Source organism: Antechinus flavipes, chromosome 5 (genome assembly GCF_016432865.1).
Source record: "Antechinus flavipes isolate AdamAnt ecotype Samford, QLD, Australia chromosome 5, AdamAnt_v2, whole genome shotgun sequence".
Taxonomy (NCBI): Eukaryota; Metazoa; Chordata; class Mammalia; order Dasyuromorphia; family Dasyuridae; genus Antechinus; species Antechinus flavipes.
The window spans coordinates 290,110,052-290,129,259 of record NC_067402.1 but is presented as its reverse complement, the minus strand read 5'-3'; the positions used below and the strand labels follow the sequence as shown (position 1 = coordinate 290,129,259).

At 46.1% G+C, this 19,208-nt stretch overlaps 1 protein-coding gene and 1 long non-coding RNA gene across 3 annotated transcripts; both read right to left on the bottom strand.

Annotated features, from left to right (window-relative positions):
- Positions 1-12: 12 nt before the first annotated feature.
- LOC127538486 (uncharacterized) lies at positions 13-1,888 on the bottom strand. Its single transcript, XR_007947748.1, has 2 exons — positions 1,799-1,888; positions 13-1,069 (listed from the first exon to the last, which is right to left on the bottom strand). It is a non-coding gene; the product is annotated as an uncharacterized LOC127538486 (long non-coding RNA).
- A 1,371-nt stretch (positions 1,889-3,259) lies between these two features.
- On the bottom strand, positions 3,260-17,384 carry LOC127538460 (poly(U)-specific endoribonuclease-like). 2 transcript variants are annotated; one of them, XM_051962254.1, is made up of 6 exons: positions 10,875-11,015; positions 9,914-10,025; positions 8,334-8,455; positions 6,306-6,418; positions 5,543-5,696; positions 3,260-3,722 (listed from the first exon to the last, which is right to left on the bottom strand). In XM_051962254.1, exons 1-6 carry the CDS (start codon positions 11,013-11,015, stop codon positions 3,459-3,461), a joined length of 906 nt encoding a protein of 301 aa, XP_051818214.1. In that variant the 3' UTR covers positions 3,260-3,458. The 2 variants fall into 2 exon arrangements, with proteins under 2 accessions (XP_051818214.1, XP_051818213.1); XM_051962253.1 differs by lacking the exon at positions 3,260-3,722 and adding an exon at positions 17,174-17,384 and having other exon boundaries at positions 4,598-5,696; positions 10,875-10,974.
- Between the last annotated feature and the right edge of the window lie 1,824 nt (positions 17,385-19,208).

Genomic DNA, 19,208 nt, shown 5'->3' with positions numbered 1-19,208 from the left:
CAAGAGACATAGTTTCTGGATAACTTAGTTATTTTATTAATAAGGCCAGTAGGTTAATAATAAAAGAATGATCATTTGGCCATCTCTCTTAGACCAAAGACAATTATGACAGTTTATAGACCCTTCCCAAAGAGTAGGTAGTTCAAAGAGGGGCTATGGGAGACATCGTGTCACTTTGGGACATCCAAATTATTTCAGGTCAATCTCAACGTTGGGGTATTTAGATAAAAGGATCTGTCTCCACCCACGCTTGAGCAGAACAAAATGGGTTTCTCCATCTTAGATTAATTTCCTTGTAAGATTGTCTGAGGTTGGACCAAGCAGAGGAGAGTTAATGTAATTTCCTTAGCAGTAGTGTCCTTCAAATGCCTGAACTTTTTCAAATCAGGAACTTAGTGGAAGAGGAGAGTCTCTGAATCTCCCCAAGATATTGGTTATCTATAATCATTTCTTTTTCGTTTTCTTTTCTTCTTCTTCTTCTTTTTTTTTTTTTTAGCAGATGTACTTTCAGGTATTTCATACTATCTAGAGTTATTTTAAATCAGGGTATCTTTTCCTATCCTTGCAGAATTTTATTTGTGACATCTAGGAATGCTGATGAGTCTTGTGGATTTACTTTATATCCTGCTACTTCACTAATATTATTTCAACTAACTTTTTAGTTGAGTCTTTGGGTTTTTCCAAGTATATCATCATATCATCTGCAAAAAGAGATCGTTTTATGACCTTGTTTCCTATTCGTTTTTTTGTATTTCTTTTTCTTCTTTTATTGCTATTGCAAAGTACAGTTTTTTGGTTTGGGGTTTTTTGTTTGTTTGTTTGTATCATTTCAACGACCCAAATGTTGCTTCCAGAATAAAATGTTTTACAGTCTATCAGGTTGCACGTGGGAAAATGACCAACACCATCATGGATACTCAGGTAGGAATACTTGGAGATGATAAATCTGTTCATAAAATTTTCATCTCTTTCTTGGGTGAATATGTGGATATGACTAACGTATCGGTTGATTGAGATGCCCCATAGGGTACCAGATAAATACAGACTTGCCTTGTCAGACCTCGGGTTTCTGGGAAATGATAAAAAAGACAGGTTTAGAGAAATCTGGGAAGACTTGCATGAAGGGAGGGAGAACTGAGAGAACCATTTATATCATGACACCTACACTGTAAGGAAAGACCCCATTGAAAAGGCAGCAGTCAACTACAATTACAGAGGACCAATGATATAACAGGTCATGACCTGCTGACCTGGCTGGGATGGGACGGATCACACCTGCAGAACAAGTGGCACATATCCAGAAGGGGCCAACATAGCGATTTGTTTTGCTTGACTAGTCATATTTGTTATGAGGGTTTGGGGTATGTTTTTGTTCCTTTTTAATTGCAGAGTGTGGGGAGGAGGAAAAAGAACAGAAGTGCCAAAAAAGGGAAAAAACAGGCTCAGTGAAGCCTGTTTTTTTTTTTAATGCACAGAAGAAAACAGAAGGAAGCACCGTAAGAACAGCTTTGAAAGGCTTATGTTGAATTTATTGTAGATTTTTTTTTAAAGCAAAGTGTACCTAAGTGGACAATCTTTTTCTATTGGATTGCATATGGAAGAGCTCGCTCTCTACTACTGTTATAAATGCAGAAGAAAGAACAGACCCAACTCTGCCCTCCCACTGGACAGCAGCTTAAAAGCTTTGTCCTTAGAGGACATTAGTCTAAGCAGAATTTTGCCAATGCTAGAGGAGGGGACTTGGATCAGGAACCCGGGTTCTACTTTTAACTGGCCATGTGCTCTCGGGGCATCTGACCTCTCTGGATCTCAATTCCAACTGTAAAATGAAGGGTTGAACAGCCACTAGGGCCCTTTCAGCTCTGTCCCTCGATGAGATTCTTTCCTCCAAAAGTTGGCAAGAACTATCTCCAAGTAAGCTCCAGAAAGGGAATCTGAATGAAGTGGGAAAAATCATACCAACTAGTATTGGGAACAGGGGATGTCAGAGCTGGGAGGGGGCTTAGAACGGGGGATGTCAGAACTGGGAGGGGGCCTAGAACAGGGGGTGTTAGAGCTGGGAGGGAGCTTAGAACAGGGGATGTCAGAGCTGGGAGGGAGCTTAGAACAGGGGATGTCAGGGCTGGGAGGGAGCTTAGAACAGGGGATGTCAGAGCTGGGAGGAGCTTAGAACAGGGGATGTCAGGGCTGGGAGGGAGCTTAGAACAGGGGATGTCAGGGCTGGGGGGGAGCTTAGAACAGGGGGTGTCAGCTGGGAGGGAGCTTAGAACAGGGGATGTCAGAGCTGGAGGGAGCTTAGAACAGGGGATGTCAGAGCTGGGAGGGAGCTTAGAACAGGGGGTGTCAGAGCTGGGAGGGAGCTTAGAACAGGGGATGTCAGGGCTGGGGGGGAGCTTAGAACAGGGGGTGTCAGCTGGGAGGGAGCTTAGAACAGGGGATGTCAGAGCTGGGAGGGAGCTTAGAACAGGGATGTCAGAGCTGGGAGGGAGCTTAGAACAGGGGGTGTCAGAGCTGGGAGGGAGCTTAGAACAGGGGGTGTCAGGGCTGGAGGGAGCTTAGAACAGGGGGTGTCAGAGCTGGGAGGGGACCTAGAACAGGGGATGTCAGGGCTGGGAGGGGGCTTAGAACAGGGGGTGTCAGAGCTGGAGGGAGCTTAGAACAGGGGATGTCAGAGCTGGGAGGGAGCTTAGAACAGGGGATGTCAGAGCTGGGAGGGAGCTTAGAACAGGGGGTGTCAGGGCTGGGAGGGAGCTTAGAACAGGGGATGTCAGAGCTGGGAGGGGACCTAGAACAGGGGATGTCAGGGCTAGGAGGGGGCTTAGAACAGGGGGTGTCAGAGCTGGGAGGGGACCTAGAACAGAGGATGTCAGGGCTGGGAGGGGGCTTAGAATAGGGGGTGTCAGAGCTGGGAGGGGGCTTAGAACGGGGGATGTCAGGGCTGGGAGGGAGCTTAGAACGGGGGATGTCAGGGCTGGGAAGGAGCTTAGAACAGGGAATGTCAGGGCTGGGAGGAAGCTTAGAACAGGGGATGTCAGGGCTGGGAGGGGGCTTAGAACAGGGGATGTCAGGGCTGGGAGGGGGCTTAGAACAGGGGGTGTCAGAGCTGGGAGGGGACCTAGAACAGAGGATGTCAGGGCTGGGAGGGGGCTTAGAATAGGGGGTGTCAGAGCTGGGAGGGAGCTTAGAACAGGGGAGGTCAGAGCTGGGAGGGGGCTTAGAACAGGGGATGTCAGAGCTGGGAGGAGACTTAGAACAGAAATTTTCAGATGAGAATAGTTCTATTTCTAGAGTGGAGATTAGCCCTCACTTGTCCAAGGAGACACAAGTACAAAGGAGAGAGAAGCCAGGACTCCCGTCATTCCCATTCCAGTAGCAGGAGGCCCTCTGGAATGAATGACTTCTCCAGGAAGGCCCGCTCAGGCCCCGGCCCCGGCCCAGGCTCCGGCCCCCACCCAGTCTCAGTACAGGTCCTCATTGTTGCTGCTGAGCAGGATGGGGTAGGCGGAACCCATGTGCTGACCATGGCGGCAGACCACAACCTGCAGCTCATACTCCTCGATGCGGACGAGCTCCCGAGTGACCTTTTCTTGGGACTGCAGGAACACAACGGTGAAGAGGGCAAATTCGAACTCAGGGCTCACGCCCAAGAAGGTGCTGCCCACGGGTTTCACCAAACCCTTCCAGCTGAACTGAAGGTTCATCACCTGGTCATCTTCATCGGGCTGGGGTCAGGAGAGTGGGAAATGTTAGGAGTCCAAGTCCAGCCCAAACATCCCATGTTCTAAAGTCCCTCCCCCTTCTGAGCCCCTTGAGATGCACACCGAAGGAGCCAATCCAATGTGGGTTCCTCTGCTACAAAAAAGCTGGGTGGCGCAGTGGGTAGAGCACCGGCCCAGAAGTCAGGAGGACCTGAGTTCAACTCTGACCTCAGACACTTCACACTTCCTGGCTGTGGGACCCTGGGCAAGTCACTTAGGAAAAGGCTCTATAAGCTTTCTGTGGGGAATGTGTTGGGGAAGCACTAAAATAAAAAACAAAGGCATCAATAAAACATTAAAAACGACTCATTGAGTTCAGCTAAGATCTGTTTCCTGCTTGGGTAGATACCTCGTCTGGTTGCCCAGGGAACTGAGGCTGCACCAGTGTGATTTTCCCTCCAGGCCTCAGTCAGGCCCATCTCAAAAATGGGGACAACTGTCCCCACCTGCCCCCTCCATGGGGTTCTGTGAACAACCAATGTGCTTAGAGTGCACCCGAAAGTACCTTGGGAGGCAGAAGAGTGGCCCACAGAGAGCCCCTCGGGCGATCCTTAGGTGAGCCCAGCCAGCCTCCACATAAGTTTGTGGGTGTGGCGGGAGGAGGCGTGGAGGAGCGGGGAAAACTGGGGGAGCCGCGACCCCTGGAGGCCAAAGGCGGCCTCACGCCTCCAGCCCCAACCGGCTGATCAGCAACATCTGTTTGAAGCCTTCACCTCCATTCAATCCAACCAGCATTTATTAAGCACCTGCTGTGTGCCAGGTATCAGCATTGCCCTCAAAGAGTTTATTTTGTGTTGTGTAAGGAGGTTTCATCATAGTAATGATGACGGCTGATGTTTTTATAGGGTTCTGACATTGGCAAAGCACTTCACAGCCAGCATCTCGGAGGATCTTCCCCACAATCCTATGGGAGGGGGCACCTCAACTGAATCTGGAGGGAAGCTAAGGAAAGGGCAAGGAGACAAAATCCTGGGTTCAAGATACAACCAGAGGGGAGGAGGGGGGAGCCGAGGGGGGGAAGAGAGGCTGAGCTTTGGCAGAAATCGGTTTGGTATAGCGTATTCCTTCAAGGGAGAGGGAACCACCCGATGGAGAAGAGAGAGAGCAGGAAGAGCAAGGGAGCCAGAGAGGAGGAGGATCGGAGAGAGGAAAGAGGGAAAGAGGAGGAGGGAGAGGAGAGAAGGATGTAGGAAGAAAGAGGAAGAAGATGAAGGAAGAGAAAAGAGGGAGCATAGGAGAGGAGAGGAAGAAACAGAAAAAGGAAAGAGGGAAAAGGAGATGAGAAATGATGAAAAGAGGAGAGAGAGAAGGAAATAAGGATGTAGGAAGAAAGAGGAAGGAAGAGAAAGGAAGGAGCATAGAAGAGAGAGGAGAGGAAGAAAAAAGGGAAAATAAGAGATGAGAAAAGAGGAAAGGAGGAGGGAGAGAAAGAAAGAAGGATGAAGGAAGAAAGGAAGAAGATGAAGGAAGAGAAAGGAGGGAGCATAGGAGAGGAGAGAAAGAAACAAAAAAGGAAAGGGAAAATAAGAAAGATGAGGAAAGAGGAAAGGAGAAGGAAGGAGAGAAGGAAATAAGGATGTAGGAAGAGGAGGAAGATGAAGGAAAAGAAAGGAGGGAGCACAGAAGAGAGAGGAAAAAAACAGGAAAAAAAAAGAGGGAATAGAAAGGTGATAAGGGAGGAGAGTGAAAGCACCACAAAAAGTGGGATGGAGAGGAAGGAAGAAAAAGAGAAGGCAGAGGGAGGATGACAATCCCTCTACGCCCCCCACCACCAGCCCACTCACCCGGCTCTTGTGCCTCCTGGCCACATAGCCTTTGTAATCGATATTTCCCCGCTTCTCCTGCAGGTAGAACTGGACCCAATTATGGAAGCCCAGGATGTCCCGTCCTCGCCGCGTTTCACCCACAAACACGTGCTCAAAACCACAGGAATCAGGCCTGTGTTAATCACAGAGAAAGGTAAGGTTCTCCAGCCTATCCCAGGAGAGCTGGATGGTGCAGTGGTTAGAGAGCTGGATCTGGACAGAAAGCCCTAAATTCAAATCTGACCTCAGATTCTTACTAGCTGTGGAGCCCTGGGGAAGCCACTTAATAGTCGCCTGCCTCAGTTTCCTCTTCTGTAAAGTGAGGATAATCGTAGCACCTCCTTCACAGGTTATTGTGAGGATCAAATGAGATAAGCTTCCTTCCTCCTTGGTGAGACTCCATCCTCAGAGGCCAGCTAGTCTAGTTCCATTCATTTTACAGGTAGGGAAACTGAGGCAGGTCATATAGTTTATAAGTGTACGAACCAGGATTTGAACTCGGCTCTTCCTGACTCCAGGGTGGGCACCCCTACGTGGCACTGAGCTAGTCAGAAGTCAGAGGGTCCTGGTTGGGAGGGGCCGCTGGCAAACCCCTTTATTTGATGGAGGAGACTGAGGACCCGAGAAGGGAAGGGCCAGCTTTCCCAAAGGGGTGATTGAGTTAGGGCAGGCTCCGTGTCTCTCCTGACCCCATCCCCAGAGACTTGCTCGGGAGCCCCGGGTTTCAGGCTGGGCTGCAGACCCTTGGTAGCCCTCCCGAGTGTACAGCTGGAACCAGATTCTGTAGAGCTGAGCCTTGAAATCCGTCCGGCTGGGCTTGGACCAGTTTTTTCTCACCAGATACTGATGGGTGAGCTGGAAGAGAGGAAAGAGGTGGGTAGGGGGCTTTAGGGGGCATTGGGGGCATCACTCATTCCACGGTATCGAGACCCATGACATGGAAGAAGCCCCTTTGGGGGAACAGAGAACCTCACCGTGGATCTCAGCTCTGACACACTGGCTGGGACGTCCAACAAGGGGCTCTGAACTGTCTCTTCATCTGTAAAATGGGCACAATAATGCACCGACTCACGGGGCTATTGTAGGGAGGGTGCTTGGTGAGCCCCTTTGGCATTTTAGAAATGGGCGCTGTTATCGTTTTGAAGAGGTGGTCCACGGGTACCGACTCCCCCCGGCTCCCAGTGAACCTTCAAGCTGCCCCTTGCCCAGAGTCTCTGCTGCCGGGGCATTCCCCACGATCGGTCACAGGGTAATAGTGTGTCTCAGACGGAAGCTACGAGTAGCCATCATTCTTGAAATAGATGGAAACTGGCCCAGACTTAGGGTTATTGATTTGGAGCTGGAAGAAACCCTCAGGCTCATCGAGGCAGGAGGAAAGTGAGTTTAAGTAAAATAACACAGGTTAAAAAGTGTCTGAGGGAAGATTTGAACTCAGATCCACTGATTTCAAATCAAGTGCCCTTTCTACTGCCCTTTTGTACCTCTGCCCCCTTCAGCCCTTCCCTGCCCTGGGTATTGTCCACTTAAAGGCCGGACTCATTCTAGGATCGCTGCCAGTGCTGCCCTGACCTATGGAACACAGTTCTAATCCTACCAGGGGCCAACTGCAGAGCCCAGTCCTTAATTGGGCTCTAGAGAGATCTGAGTGCAAATAACGCTTCTCACATTTCAGCTGAGTCACCTGGGCAACAGCAAGTCACATCTGGAGAATGAGGGGATGGAAATCTCTGATCCCTAAGGCCCCTTCCAGCTCTGAGAAATTCTACACTCTTCAGGGGCAGGTCTCATCCTGATTTCCCAAGTGCCTCGGGCCCATCAGGAATCATAACAATAATAAGCACTTGAAGAACATTTTATCATCTGCTGGCACGCTTACAAATATTATTTTATTTGATCTTCACAAGATCAAAGCCTGTGAAGCAGGTGCTATTATTATTACCCCTACTTAATTTAATTATGAATTATTGTAATTTGATAATAAATGCTAATTATGGTCTCTATTTCAATAATTTATAGATTACAACATAAAATTATTATCATTTTATTATATATATTATTATACCCATTTAAATAATTTAAAAATAAATTGTGTAAGAAATATTAAATAAATTCTAGCTATTATTGTCCCTGTTTAAATAATTTAAAATTTATTGTGTGATAACTTGAAAATAAATGCTATTATCATATATAATAATTAAATAAACGCTAGCTATTATTGTCCCCACTTAACTTTATTTTAAATTGTGTGATCATAAGTGCTAGCTATTGTTATACATAATGAAATAAATTTTATCATTGTCCCCATTTAAATAATTTAATTTTAAATGATTCTGTAATAAACTTGGCTATTTTTATATATAATTAAATAAATGTTAGCTATTAATGTCCCCATTTAAATAATTGAATTTTAAATTATTATGTAATAATAATGAATAATGTAATAATAATAATTATGTAACAATATAATGTAATAATAAGTGCTAGTTATTGTTATACCTATTTTATAGACAAGTATATTGAGGCTGAGAGGAGTGAAGAGAGTTGCTAGAAATCATACAGGTAGGAAATATCTAAAACAAGTTCTGAATTAACAGCTTCTTGATTTGAGTCTAGCATTTGTTCTATACAACCTGGATGTTCTTGAGTTCAGGAAACAGGAGGTGCTTAATGCAAGCTTAGTGAATATTTGCAAAAATGACTGTGACTTAAGTCAAAGGGAAGAACTGAAGAGGAATGGGAAAGGGATGGGCCTCCACTGCTCTCCTCTCACCTTCATCACCTCCGTCTCTAAGAGAGCATCCAGGAACAGGTTGTTTTCTGCTTCCTCCTCCGGGGTCACGACTTCTGCTATACCCGTTGACGTCTCGTAGTTATCCAAAAGGGAGATAAAAGCTAAAAACGCGGAGATCACCTCAGTGGGGCAAAGAAGGCGAAGCAGGGAGCCCTCCATGAGCAGAGGAAAACAATCCCAGCCCCACCACCGAGCCGCTGCGCTACCTTGGACAAATAGTGCTTTCTGAGTCGGAGATTCCTCATCAGTGAAATGAGAACAAGAGCCCCAAGAGCATTACGAGGAGAAAACAAAAGGACTTTTGAAGGAAAAATCGAAAGCAACTGAACTACTTGAACTAAAGTTCCATTTTTCCAGCTATAAAAAGGAGGAAAATGATCCCTGCCCCATGATCCCTTTAGTCATGGGGCTAAGTGAGATAACAGATTGAAAGTCTTTCAAAACTTAAAACTTCTGCATGCTGTGAGCCAGCAGGCCGGTATGTGGGAATCCTCTTCAAGTCTAGTCAGAAGTTGACTAGGAGATAAGTGTGGAAATTAAAATTATCCCACTTACAATAAGAGAGACTGTGGCAGAGCTCAGCGCCAATGGCACTTTATTAAAAGGCCCACGGTTCCCTTTAATGAAGTAGACCTCAGATCTTCCTTTTGATCTGAGATGCCTCCTCCCAGGGCCCTATTTTTATAGGACTGGATGTCCAGTCATTGCCGGAAAACGCTAAACTAAATACAAAATAATTCCACTGAATTAACAAAATAATATGTCAGCAGGGTCAGCCTTTGGGTGAAACAAGGACTATCTCCACGTAAACGGACAGGCTTCTCCTTAATTTGGATAGGAGGAACTGGTACAAGCCATCACAGTCAGTGACCTAAGTGGTCCTAAGATGGTCAGCCTTGGACAAAGGTACAAAAATATTTTGTGGGACTTTCCGTGTCGTCATGACCCCTGCCACGCCGGACTTAGTCATCATCACAGGGCAAAACACGCTGGGGACTTTAGCTAACTTCCTGTAGTTTAGCAAGGGAACTTAGGATCTGTAGTTCATAGCTCTGGGGCCTTAAATAAGGAACGTTTTTTATAGCTTTTTATTGACAGAACATATGCATGGATAATTTTTCAACATTGTCCCTGGCACTCACTTCTGTTCCAACTTTTCCCTTCCCTCGATGGCAGGCAGTCTTATACATGTTAAACATGTTAAAGTATATCTTAACTACAATCTATGTGTACACTTAAATATGGAACTTTGATATGATTCTATGAAATTGGTTAATACGGATTGGAATAGACCAGGGGTCCAAAATGAATCATTTCTCTCTTCGGTCAGTTGGCTAAGGTTAGAAAGGTTAAGTAGCATCAGAGGTAGTCGCTGGGTGGAGAATACACACAATGAGGATACTCTGACTGGGGCTCTGGAATACCCTGTCAGCAAAGAGTAAGCCCTGATAGGGCCTGCCAGGGAGGAAGACTACACAGGCTGGTGATCCGTCCAGTGCCCAAAGACCAGGCTAGCTAAGCTGGAAGTGCAGCCCACCAGGAGAGGCGGTGATTCTTACCTGCAAAGGTCTTGGTGCTTTGTAACCGGCCCTCGTTCACCCAGAGGAACAGAGCCTGAGAAGCATGGTCGGTGGCTCTGTGGGCACCTTGGGGGACAAAGTCTGCCTTCCCCTGAGAGGGAAGGAAGGAATCAGAGAAGGGACAATAAGAGGGGCCATCTGATTATATATGTTATATATTATAGTGTATCTATATATCTATGGTATATTATATATACTGCAAACATCTTCCTACCTCTTTAATGGGTAATTTTCTTCTCTGAAAACAAAAGGGGCAATGAAGAGATTATCTTGGATGCCCTTTTGATTTCTAGATAATCTTTGATTCTATGACCTGAAGGTTCTAGAGACATTTGTTCTTCAAGAGAATAATAATTATGAGCAAGAAGCTCTGGGCAGAGATTTGTTCTCCCTACTGATGGGATCTACACCTGGGTGGGACAGCCAAAACTCTGCCTTTAGGCAGACAGTTTAGAGGGCAGAAAGCCCCTTTCAGAGGCAGTTCCTCCACCCATTCTTCCCACTTATACTGTGGGCATTTTGGAGAGGATGTGCGTTAGGTTTATGGAAGAAATAGTTTGTACTTTTATTCATTTCAGTAAATGCCTTTGCTTTAATTGTATCAATCGGCTGATTATTAAAAGTGATTAAACTAGTAGGGGCTCAATCCCTAGTTCAAAGCATTCTGACTCACAGAATCCCCCGAACCTGTCCCTGGGGGACAACTGAGTTATCCCAGAGGAAGTACTACATGGTCAAAGTGAGATAACAGGGCTTTAATGTGAGGGACAGTTTGAGGGTCAGTGGTGGAACAGAGAGAGCTCTCCACCATTCCCTCTCATGGCACTGGGTGGAGAAGCCACCTGACGAGCAACAAAGTCCACAGGCGAGCGATTCTTGGCCAGCCCTGATTGGCTCCTCGTCAAGCATCCCCTGCCTCAGCCCACCTGGAAGCACCCACCTGCAAGGAGATGGTGTAGTCTTGGCCAGGCCTAAAGCGGTTAACATCGGCATCCCACAGCTGGTTGAAAAGTTTTGAGAGCTCATGATTTAAAACCAGCCTGCAAGGAAACACAGGAGCAGATCTGTCCAGACCAAGCATTCGAGGTGTCAGGTGAGTGTCAGGCTCCCCTGGCTAGAAGGGTGGGTCTGGAGTAGGAGGAGCGGCGTTCAAATCGCGGCTGTGCCGCTTACAATGACCTACTGAATTGGGTTGAAGTCAAAGAATGGTGGAAGTTCTAGCAGAAGAACTTATTGGAAAACCTTGGTTCCAGGTCCAGACCTTGTTTCCTGTGAGTAGATTTAAACATTTGGAAAACAGTGTTTTTTCCCAAAAAGCCATCTGCGATCCACCTAGGCCAGCGCAAGGAGTTAGTGGTGGGGAAGGAGTGGGGGAAGTCAGGAGAGAAACAATTCCCTGGCCTCCATCCCAATCCTGCTACATACACACATTCCTCCTTAAGGATCCCTTTCATAAGTCCCCTCAATCTGTTCACAATAGCCGACATTTTTATAACACAGAATTTGATACTTTTTCTGATCCTCATCACAATTCTGGAAAGTAGGTCCTATTATTATTATTATTATTATCATTGTTATTATTAATTATCTCCGAGGCCTCCATCTCAACCCTTCTACATACACACATTTCTCCTTACGGATCCCTTTCATAAGCCCCCTCGATCTGTTCATAGTAGCCAACATTTTTATAGCACAGAATTTGACACTTCTGATCCTCACAACTCTATGAAACGGGTCCTGTTATTATTGTTAATCATTATCTCTGAGGCTAGGAAAAGTTAAGTTTTTCCCAAGGTCCCTTAGCTAGTGTGTAAAGTAGGATCTGAATTTGGATTTTCCTGACTCCATGTTTAATATTCTGGCTACCATTGCTTTCATGACACCTCATTTTTCTGTACTCCAGTTTCCCCCTCAGAAAAATATAGTAACAATAAGTCATTTCCTTTTTTTGGGTCTCTACTTCATAGTCTGTATGTATGTAAAATAAGAGCTAGACTAGCTTCTTTCAGATATCCCTGAAGCCTGAGTTTTTATTTTATGGCAGGTAATTATGACATTTATTCTTGGGAATGGTTGCAGTTTGTCCCCATTACATATGATGCTTACTGATGGTTTTAAATAGATGCTACTGATTATTTTAAGGAAAAGTCCATGTATTCCTATACTCTCACATGTTTTTAATAGGAATGGATGTTGGATTTTATCAAATGACATTTATTCTTAATAAAGTAATACTATCTCCCTGTTTTTAGGCAACTAAAATTTTTTTAGGATCAGGAAAACTTGATTTCAAATCTAGCTTCAGACATTTACTGACTACGTGACCCTGGGCAAAACATCTTTGATCTGTCTGCCTCCGTTTCCTCTCCTGTAAAATGGGGATAATAATAGTGCCTACCTTTCAGGGCCGTTGTAAAAATGAAAGGAGATAATTTGTGCCAGGCACATAGTAGGTGCTCTATACATACTCTCTTTCCTTCCCCTGTGTTTACATGGGGCCAGTGATTTCCAAAATGCTTCTGTCTTTCTCCAAGGAGGTGAGGGAGAAGTGAACAGAGTCTTCTCCTGTTTTCTTGAGAATAAATTTGGCACAGAAAGGACATGTCGAAAGTAGGTAGAACCAGGACTAGTCTTGGAGCTCCAGGTTCCCAGCATTGGGCAGAAGACGAAGTAATGAAAGATCCCAAGGTCTCTCCCTCTGGGCTTCCAAGTTCATGACTCTCAGGACTTCAATTACTGTAGCCTCTTCCAGATGAGGAAAGAGGCTCAAAGGAGACCTTTGAAGTCCTCTGAGCCAGCCCCCATAATCTTACAGAGGAAACTAAAAACCTGAAGGATGGGGAGAGGAGGGAGGGAGGGAGTTCCCCATCACTCAAGTCTTCCTGCAGAGTCGGGACTAACACAGGGAGGGTTCTGATTTAGGCACAGATTGAGTTAAATGACCTCCATTTAAACTAGAGAGAATGCCTTGATCAATGAAGGCCGGCCTCCCACCAGCTGGAGCTAAAACCCTAATTTGTGGTTGTTGATTCCTGTCTGAGTCTTAAAGAGCCCATAGCCCTGCTGTCCTCCGCTACCTCAGGCAGACAAACACACTGGGATGGGGAGGGGAACTTTGGTCAGATCTCCTGCCTCAGATACTTACTGTGTGACTCAGATCAAGCCCCCTAAAAATGAAGGGGCTGAATGTGCTTACCTCCAAGGATCTGGACCTACAGAACCCCAACCTAATTGGGGGGAGGGGGAAGCCCATGCAGTATATGACCTCCTGAGAGGGAAATCTGAGCTTGTGGAACATGGATGTAGGGGGTAGTCTGGACACTGGGCCTCCTGAAACACCCAAGGACCCCACGAACAGCTCACTTCTGTGGGACTGTTTGCTGCTCACATGGAAAATCATACTCTCCAAACAATTTGGAAGTGTGCCCAAAGGGCCATGGAACAGTGGGTGCCCTTTGTCCCAGCATGCCATTACTGGGTGTGTATCCCAAGGAAATCATAAAGGAAAGAAAAGGACCCCCGTGGGCAAAATCTTTGTGGCAGCCCTTCTTGTGGTGGCAAAGAATTGGAAAATGAGTGGATGCTCATCAGTTGGGGAATGGCTGAGCAAGTTGTGGTCCATGAAGGTCATGGAATATTATTGTTCTATAAAAATCATGAACAAGCTGATCATAGAAAGGCCTGGAAAGATTTCCGTGAACTGAACTGAGCGAAACAAGCAGAACCAGGAATACGTTGTACACAGCAACGGCAACAATGTGCGATGATCAACAATGAAAGATTTGGTTCTTCTCAGCGGTTCAGTGATCCAAGGCAATTTCAATACACTTTTTTTTTAATTTTTATTTAATAATTACTTTATATTGACAGAATCCATGCCAGGGTAATTTTTTTTTACAACAGTATCCCTTGCACACGTTTCTATTCCGTCAATATACTTTGGATAGAAAATGCCATTTGCAACCAGAAAAAGAACTATGGAGTGTTGGAATCCTTACTAACTGCTAAGTAATTAGAATTGATCTAATCTTACAAGAAGATGTTTTGGGCAGAACCTGAAACAAGGTACTAAGTAGAACTACCCATAATCCCTCTCTCTGGAAGGAGCATAAATAGGCCAATGGGCCAGTCGGAGGGGGCGAGAGAGAGGGATTATGGGTTTTCTCCCATAGTGCTCTCTGGCCCAACGAGCTTCAAGGGAGGTGTGAACTCATTGAACTTAGTTCTACTTAGTACCTTGTTTCAGGTTCTGCCCAAAACATCTTCTTGTAAGATTAGATCAACTCTAATTAGTTAGCAGTTAGTAAGGATTCCAACAATGGAGATTGAATGTAAATCAACACATGTTACGTTCACTTCTTTTTTTCATTTTTTTCTCTCTCGTGGTTTTTCCTCTCGCGGTTGTTCTGATTTTTCTCTCCCAACATAATTAATAAAGAAATGTGTATTTTAAAAGTTAATATACATGTGTAACCAGGAAAAAAATACATACTCTTCAAATTCCTTCCTAACCCTGACTTTTCATGTTCTAAGGCCCTTCCCAACACTGACTTTCCAAGTTATGGGCTCCTTCCAACCCTGACTTCCCAAGCTATGCCCTTCCTAGCTCTAATCTTCCCTGCTCTAAGCTCCCTCTCAGCCTTCCCTGTTCTTAGATGCTGAGGCAAACAGATTCAAGATTCTGGTGGTTTAACGGAGCTGGGACGCTATTACTAAGGAACCCACAGTCTGCCATGGACAATGCATTGCCTAACTTTTTTTTTTTTTTGCTTTTTTTTAAATTATAGCTTTTTATTTACAAGATATATGCATGGGTAATTTTTCAGCATTGACAGTTGCAAATCCTTTTGTTCCAACTTTTTCCCTCCTTCCCCCAACCCTCCCCCAGATGGCAGGTTGACCAATACATGTTAAATATGTTAAAGTATATGTTAAATACAATATATTATACATGTGCATACAGTTAATTTGCTGTCCAAAAAGAATCGGACTCTGAAATAGCGTACAATTAGCCTGTGAAGGAAATCAAAAATGCAGGCGGGGAAAAATACAGGGATTGGGAATTCTATGTAATGGTTCCTAGTCATCTCCCAGAGTTCTTTCTCTGGGTGTAGCTGGTTCAGTTCATTACGGCTCTATTGGAACTGATTTGGTTCATCTCATTGTTGAAGATGGCCACTAACATCAGAATTGATCATCATATGGTATTGTTATTGAAGTAAATAATGACCTCCTGGTCCTGCTCATTTCCCTCAGCATCAGTTCGTGTAGGTCTCTCCAGGCCTTTCTGAAATCCTCCTGCTGGTCATTTCTTACCAAACAATAATATTCCGTAACATTCATATACAATTTATTTAGCCATTCTCCAATGGATGGGCATCCACTTAGTTTCCAGTTCCTGGCCACTACAAAGAGGGCTGCCACCAACATTCTTGCACATACAGGTCCCTTTCCCTTCTTTAATATCTCTTTGGGATATAAGCCCAGTAGTAGCACTGCTGGGTCAAAGGGGATGCAGTTTGATAGCAATGCATTGCCTAATTGCTTAATTCTGTTGAGTGTAAGAGGGCAGGGGACACTCTGGGAAGCTGGCAATAACAAAGAGTTTCATTTAAAGCATCTACAAGTTTCCAAAGAGGCAAGAGGCCATGGGAAGTACTTTCACCTGGAAGCAGGAGGGGTTTTTTTTAGTGCCTTTGTAACTCTAAACAACTGGTTTAGAGTTGGAGGAATCCTATCCCTTATGGACATTTGATTATTTGTTCTTGCCACTGTTTATATTTGTAATTAACGGAATTTTTAAAAGCCCAGCACAAAAGAGGCAGGCCCAGTTCCTGATTCAGGTGGGGCTCTAGAAGGCCCAGGCTGTTTGGGACTAGTGTTCAGCATCCGATGTTGAAAGGATTGAGAAAAGGGCCAGAGCTCTCCCCTCCTACGTATTATGTCCCAGGATGGAAGGGCTCTGGGTGGGAGTTCTACATCCCCAGTTCCCTTTTTCCTACTATCAAATACCCAGCAGACCTGCCCCACCCAGCAGCCAGTGTTGGCACAGGGGGAAGCCAAGTTCCTTCCCAGCCCAGAACTAGTCCGACGGGTGCCATCCAGAAAAAGGGCCCAGGTCCCAGTTCTGCAAAGTCACACGGGGGCTTTCAATGGGTCTGGACCTATGTGCTGGGTGCCAAGGAGCTATTTACTAGCGTTTCAGTCTTTGAGAGAACTGCCCCAGAGAGGAGGGCACCTGGAGCCTCAGAAGCTGTCTAGTCCAACATCCTCACTTTACAAATGAGGAAACTGAGACCCTGGGAAAGATAAGTGACTTACCCAACATGGAGAAAGCTAAATGATGACCTGACAAAAGTCCGGTCCTGCCAGGACCCATTCCCCAAACTTGCCCTCCACCCCCTGGGCTGGGGTAGAGAAGTCTCTCTCACCCTTCAAGGCCCAGCAAATGCCGCCTCCTCCATTAAGATCCCCCTGCTTTCCTCTGTGCCCCCATCCTTCTCCTTCCCTCCCACCTCTTTCATACAGGGAGGAGGTAACAATAACCCTAAGGCTATCCTACCTGAGGAATAATGCCACAATCTGTTGGTCTGTAATAGCAGAGTTTCTGAGAATTCAATAGTGGGGTGAATTCAGTGGGGTGCAAGTCCTCCCCAAAGCCCCAGAATTCAATACGCCTCAACTCCACCTCTCAGAGCACCCCCCAATTCTCCCCCTAAGCCATCCAATTCAACAATGGGCGCAACCAGTTCTCAGTTTTACCTCTGAGCCACAAAATGAGCACAACCAGGACTTGAAGAACCCGTTCTTCGTTTCTTTTTCCTATAAAACTTATCTTCTGGCTCCCGTACTCTGTTAAATTACCTTGGAACTTAGCCCGTCAGTCAGCAAGCATTTACTGAGGACTAGAGAAATGGGGGACACAGACAAGAATGGCTTGCACTTTCTGGACGGAGGGAAAGCTGAGGATCAAAGGGTCCAGGGCACCCTTCTGTTCGGAGGGTTCCACAGGGCCACTGGGGGAGGGGCTGGAGAAAGGAAGGAGGGATAAAGAGAGAGAGGGGCAGAGAGCCCAGAGGCTGATTAGGTTTTAGGGAGATTTAATAAGGAGTCGCGGGGGAGGAGGTAAGCAAGGGGCTGACCACCGCGGGGGGAGCTCCGATCCCGGCTAAGGGAAGCCCTTCCTTTCCCTGGGAGGTGTGAGGAGGTCTCGGCTCCCCCTCGCCCCGGCCCTCTTACCCGCTCGCCATGCTGGCCGAAGCCAAAGGAGCCTCCCGGGAGGAGCAGGTTACCCGAAGCCACTTAGGTCGGGGCGCCCAGGACGGAGCGGAGTCGCCTGCCCCACAAGGTCCAATCAGAAGCCACAGAACGGACCAAGAGCCAATGCCTTAGCGCCCCGTCCGCCCTCTCGCTCCCTCCGGCACCGGGACAGGTAAAGAGGCAGAGGGAACGCCTCCCAACAGCACAGGGAATCCGCCCGCGCTGCCACCCTGGGCACCGGGCGCTCTGTGGCGAGGGCTAACTGGGCAGAGACTTAAGGGAGAAGGCAGAGGGGAGGAGAAAGCCCTCTGGTACTAAAGGCAAAAAAGGGGGGCTCTGGAGACTTCAGGACGCCTTTCCCTCATTCCCTCCATCCCCCAGCCTGCCTTTCATTGCTCCTCTGGCTCTGCAAGCCTGCCCGAATTCCCCCTCCCTCTCTAGTCATTACTATTATTAAATAACTAATAACTAAGGGAAAAAATCTCTTACCCAGAACTCCACTGACTCCCTGATGATGCAGGAAAGGTTTCTTTCCCATTTTTGCGAGAACGGCTGCCTAGGTGAGCAGACACACCATTGGGACTCCAAAGGCAGCATTTTCTTTCCTCTCCTCCAGATTCCCCGTTATTTGGAAGTTACACGACATGAATCTCCACCCCTCATTCCCTGCTTCTCAGGAGCTCCCACTCCAGTAGAGGAAGGTAACAGAGGAGGACTAAGGACAAAGAACAAGATTCTTCCCAAATCTCAGGCCGCCACTCCTGATGACGAAAGTCGGTCCCTGGCTCCAAGATGTTTACATTCTTTTTGGGAAGATAATCTCCACCTTTGATTCTTCTTCCATGTCCTTGTGGGTTTCCGTTTCTAATTTAAGTTCCATTTCTTCCATTTGATTTTCCTAACTCTGGAAACCAAAGTGCCTCCATTTCTCACAAAACAGCCGCCATTGCTCTGAATTTTCTTATAGCAATTGCCCTTTGCATCCATTATCCCATTTGGTACCCAAGAAACTCCACTGAGGCACAAGGATCAACCCCACCCCCTTACCTTGAATAGTTTCTAGTGTGGAAGGAAGGAAAGAGATTGTTCCTTAACAAAGTTAGTTCCTATAGAAACTTTAAAAAACAAAGCCATATAATCATCGAACTTTGAATAGATTTATCATCTGATATAATGTTCATCGTTAGCTATTAGAAAAATATCTTATATGATAACAAGCTATTCTTTTTTGTTGATTGGTTAGATGGATGAGGTCTTCAATGTTAGGTGTGGTCAGTAGAGGAATTGATCTCTGGGGCAAGGAGGCAAAAAGCTCTGATAGAGATCAACTGAGCTTCAGTCCCATCCCTGGGGGTGGGGGTGGTCCAGTCTGAAATCCAACTTATGTCAAATTCCTGCCGAACGCTCTCTGTAGAAATCCCAGTCATGTTTTAAAATTTCCCTAAAAAACCTACTTGTGCTGGCTTCCTTTGGGTCCATGGCACGCTGCCTCTGGTGTCTTTTCCCATGTGGTATCTCCCCTAACTCCATCTGCTTCCCAACCCCACTTCTCTTCCTTAGAGCTAACTCTTTTAGGGTGCTAAGTCTTTATACCCTAAAAGAGTTAGCTCTAAGGAGAAGAAGTCCCTTTAGGGATTTAGCCTGCCAGCTAAGGGCATGCCCCAACCTCATGGATGCTCCCTTTCTACCCAGTAATTGTGTGTTTCCATCGAGGAACTTGTCTTCCACATGCTATCCCACTCTATTCCATATTTACCATTCCTGATGTCTATTGTATCTCTTCATTTTGACTGTAACCTCTCCCCTAAATACGTCTACCTTTTGCCAAAGAGAATGGCCATTGTGAATTCTTCACATGGCCGAACCCCAACTTTTGGGGAATACTCCCATTTGGTGACAAACCCCACACCATAGATCACATCAAGATGGTCAAAAAAAATGAATTTCCATCTCTCAGCAAAAGGGCTTATAAAATTCTCCTGCCATCCTCTACCACATACTTGTGTAGGGTAAT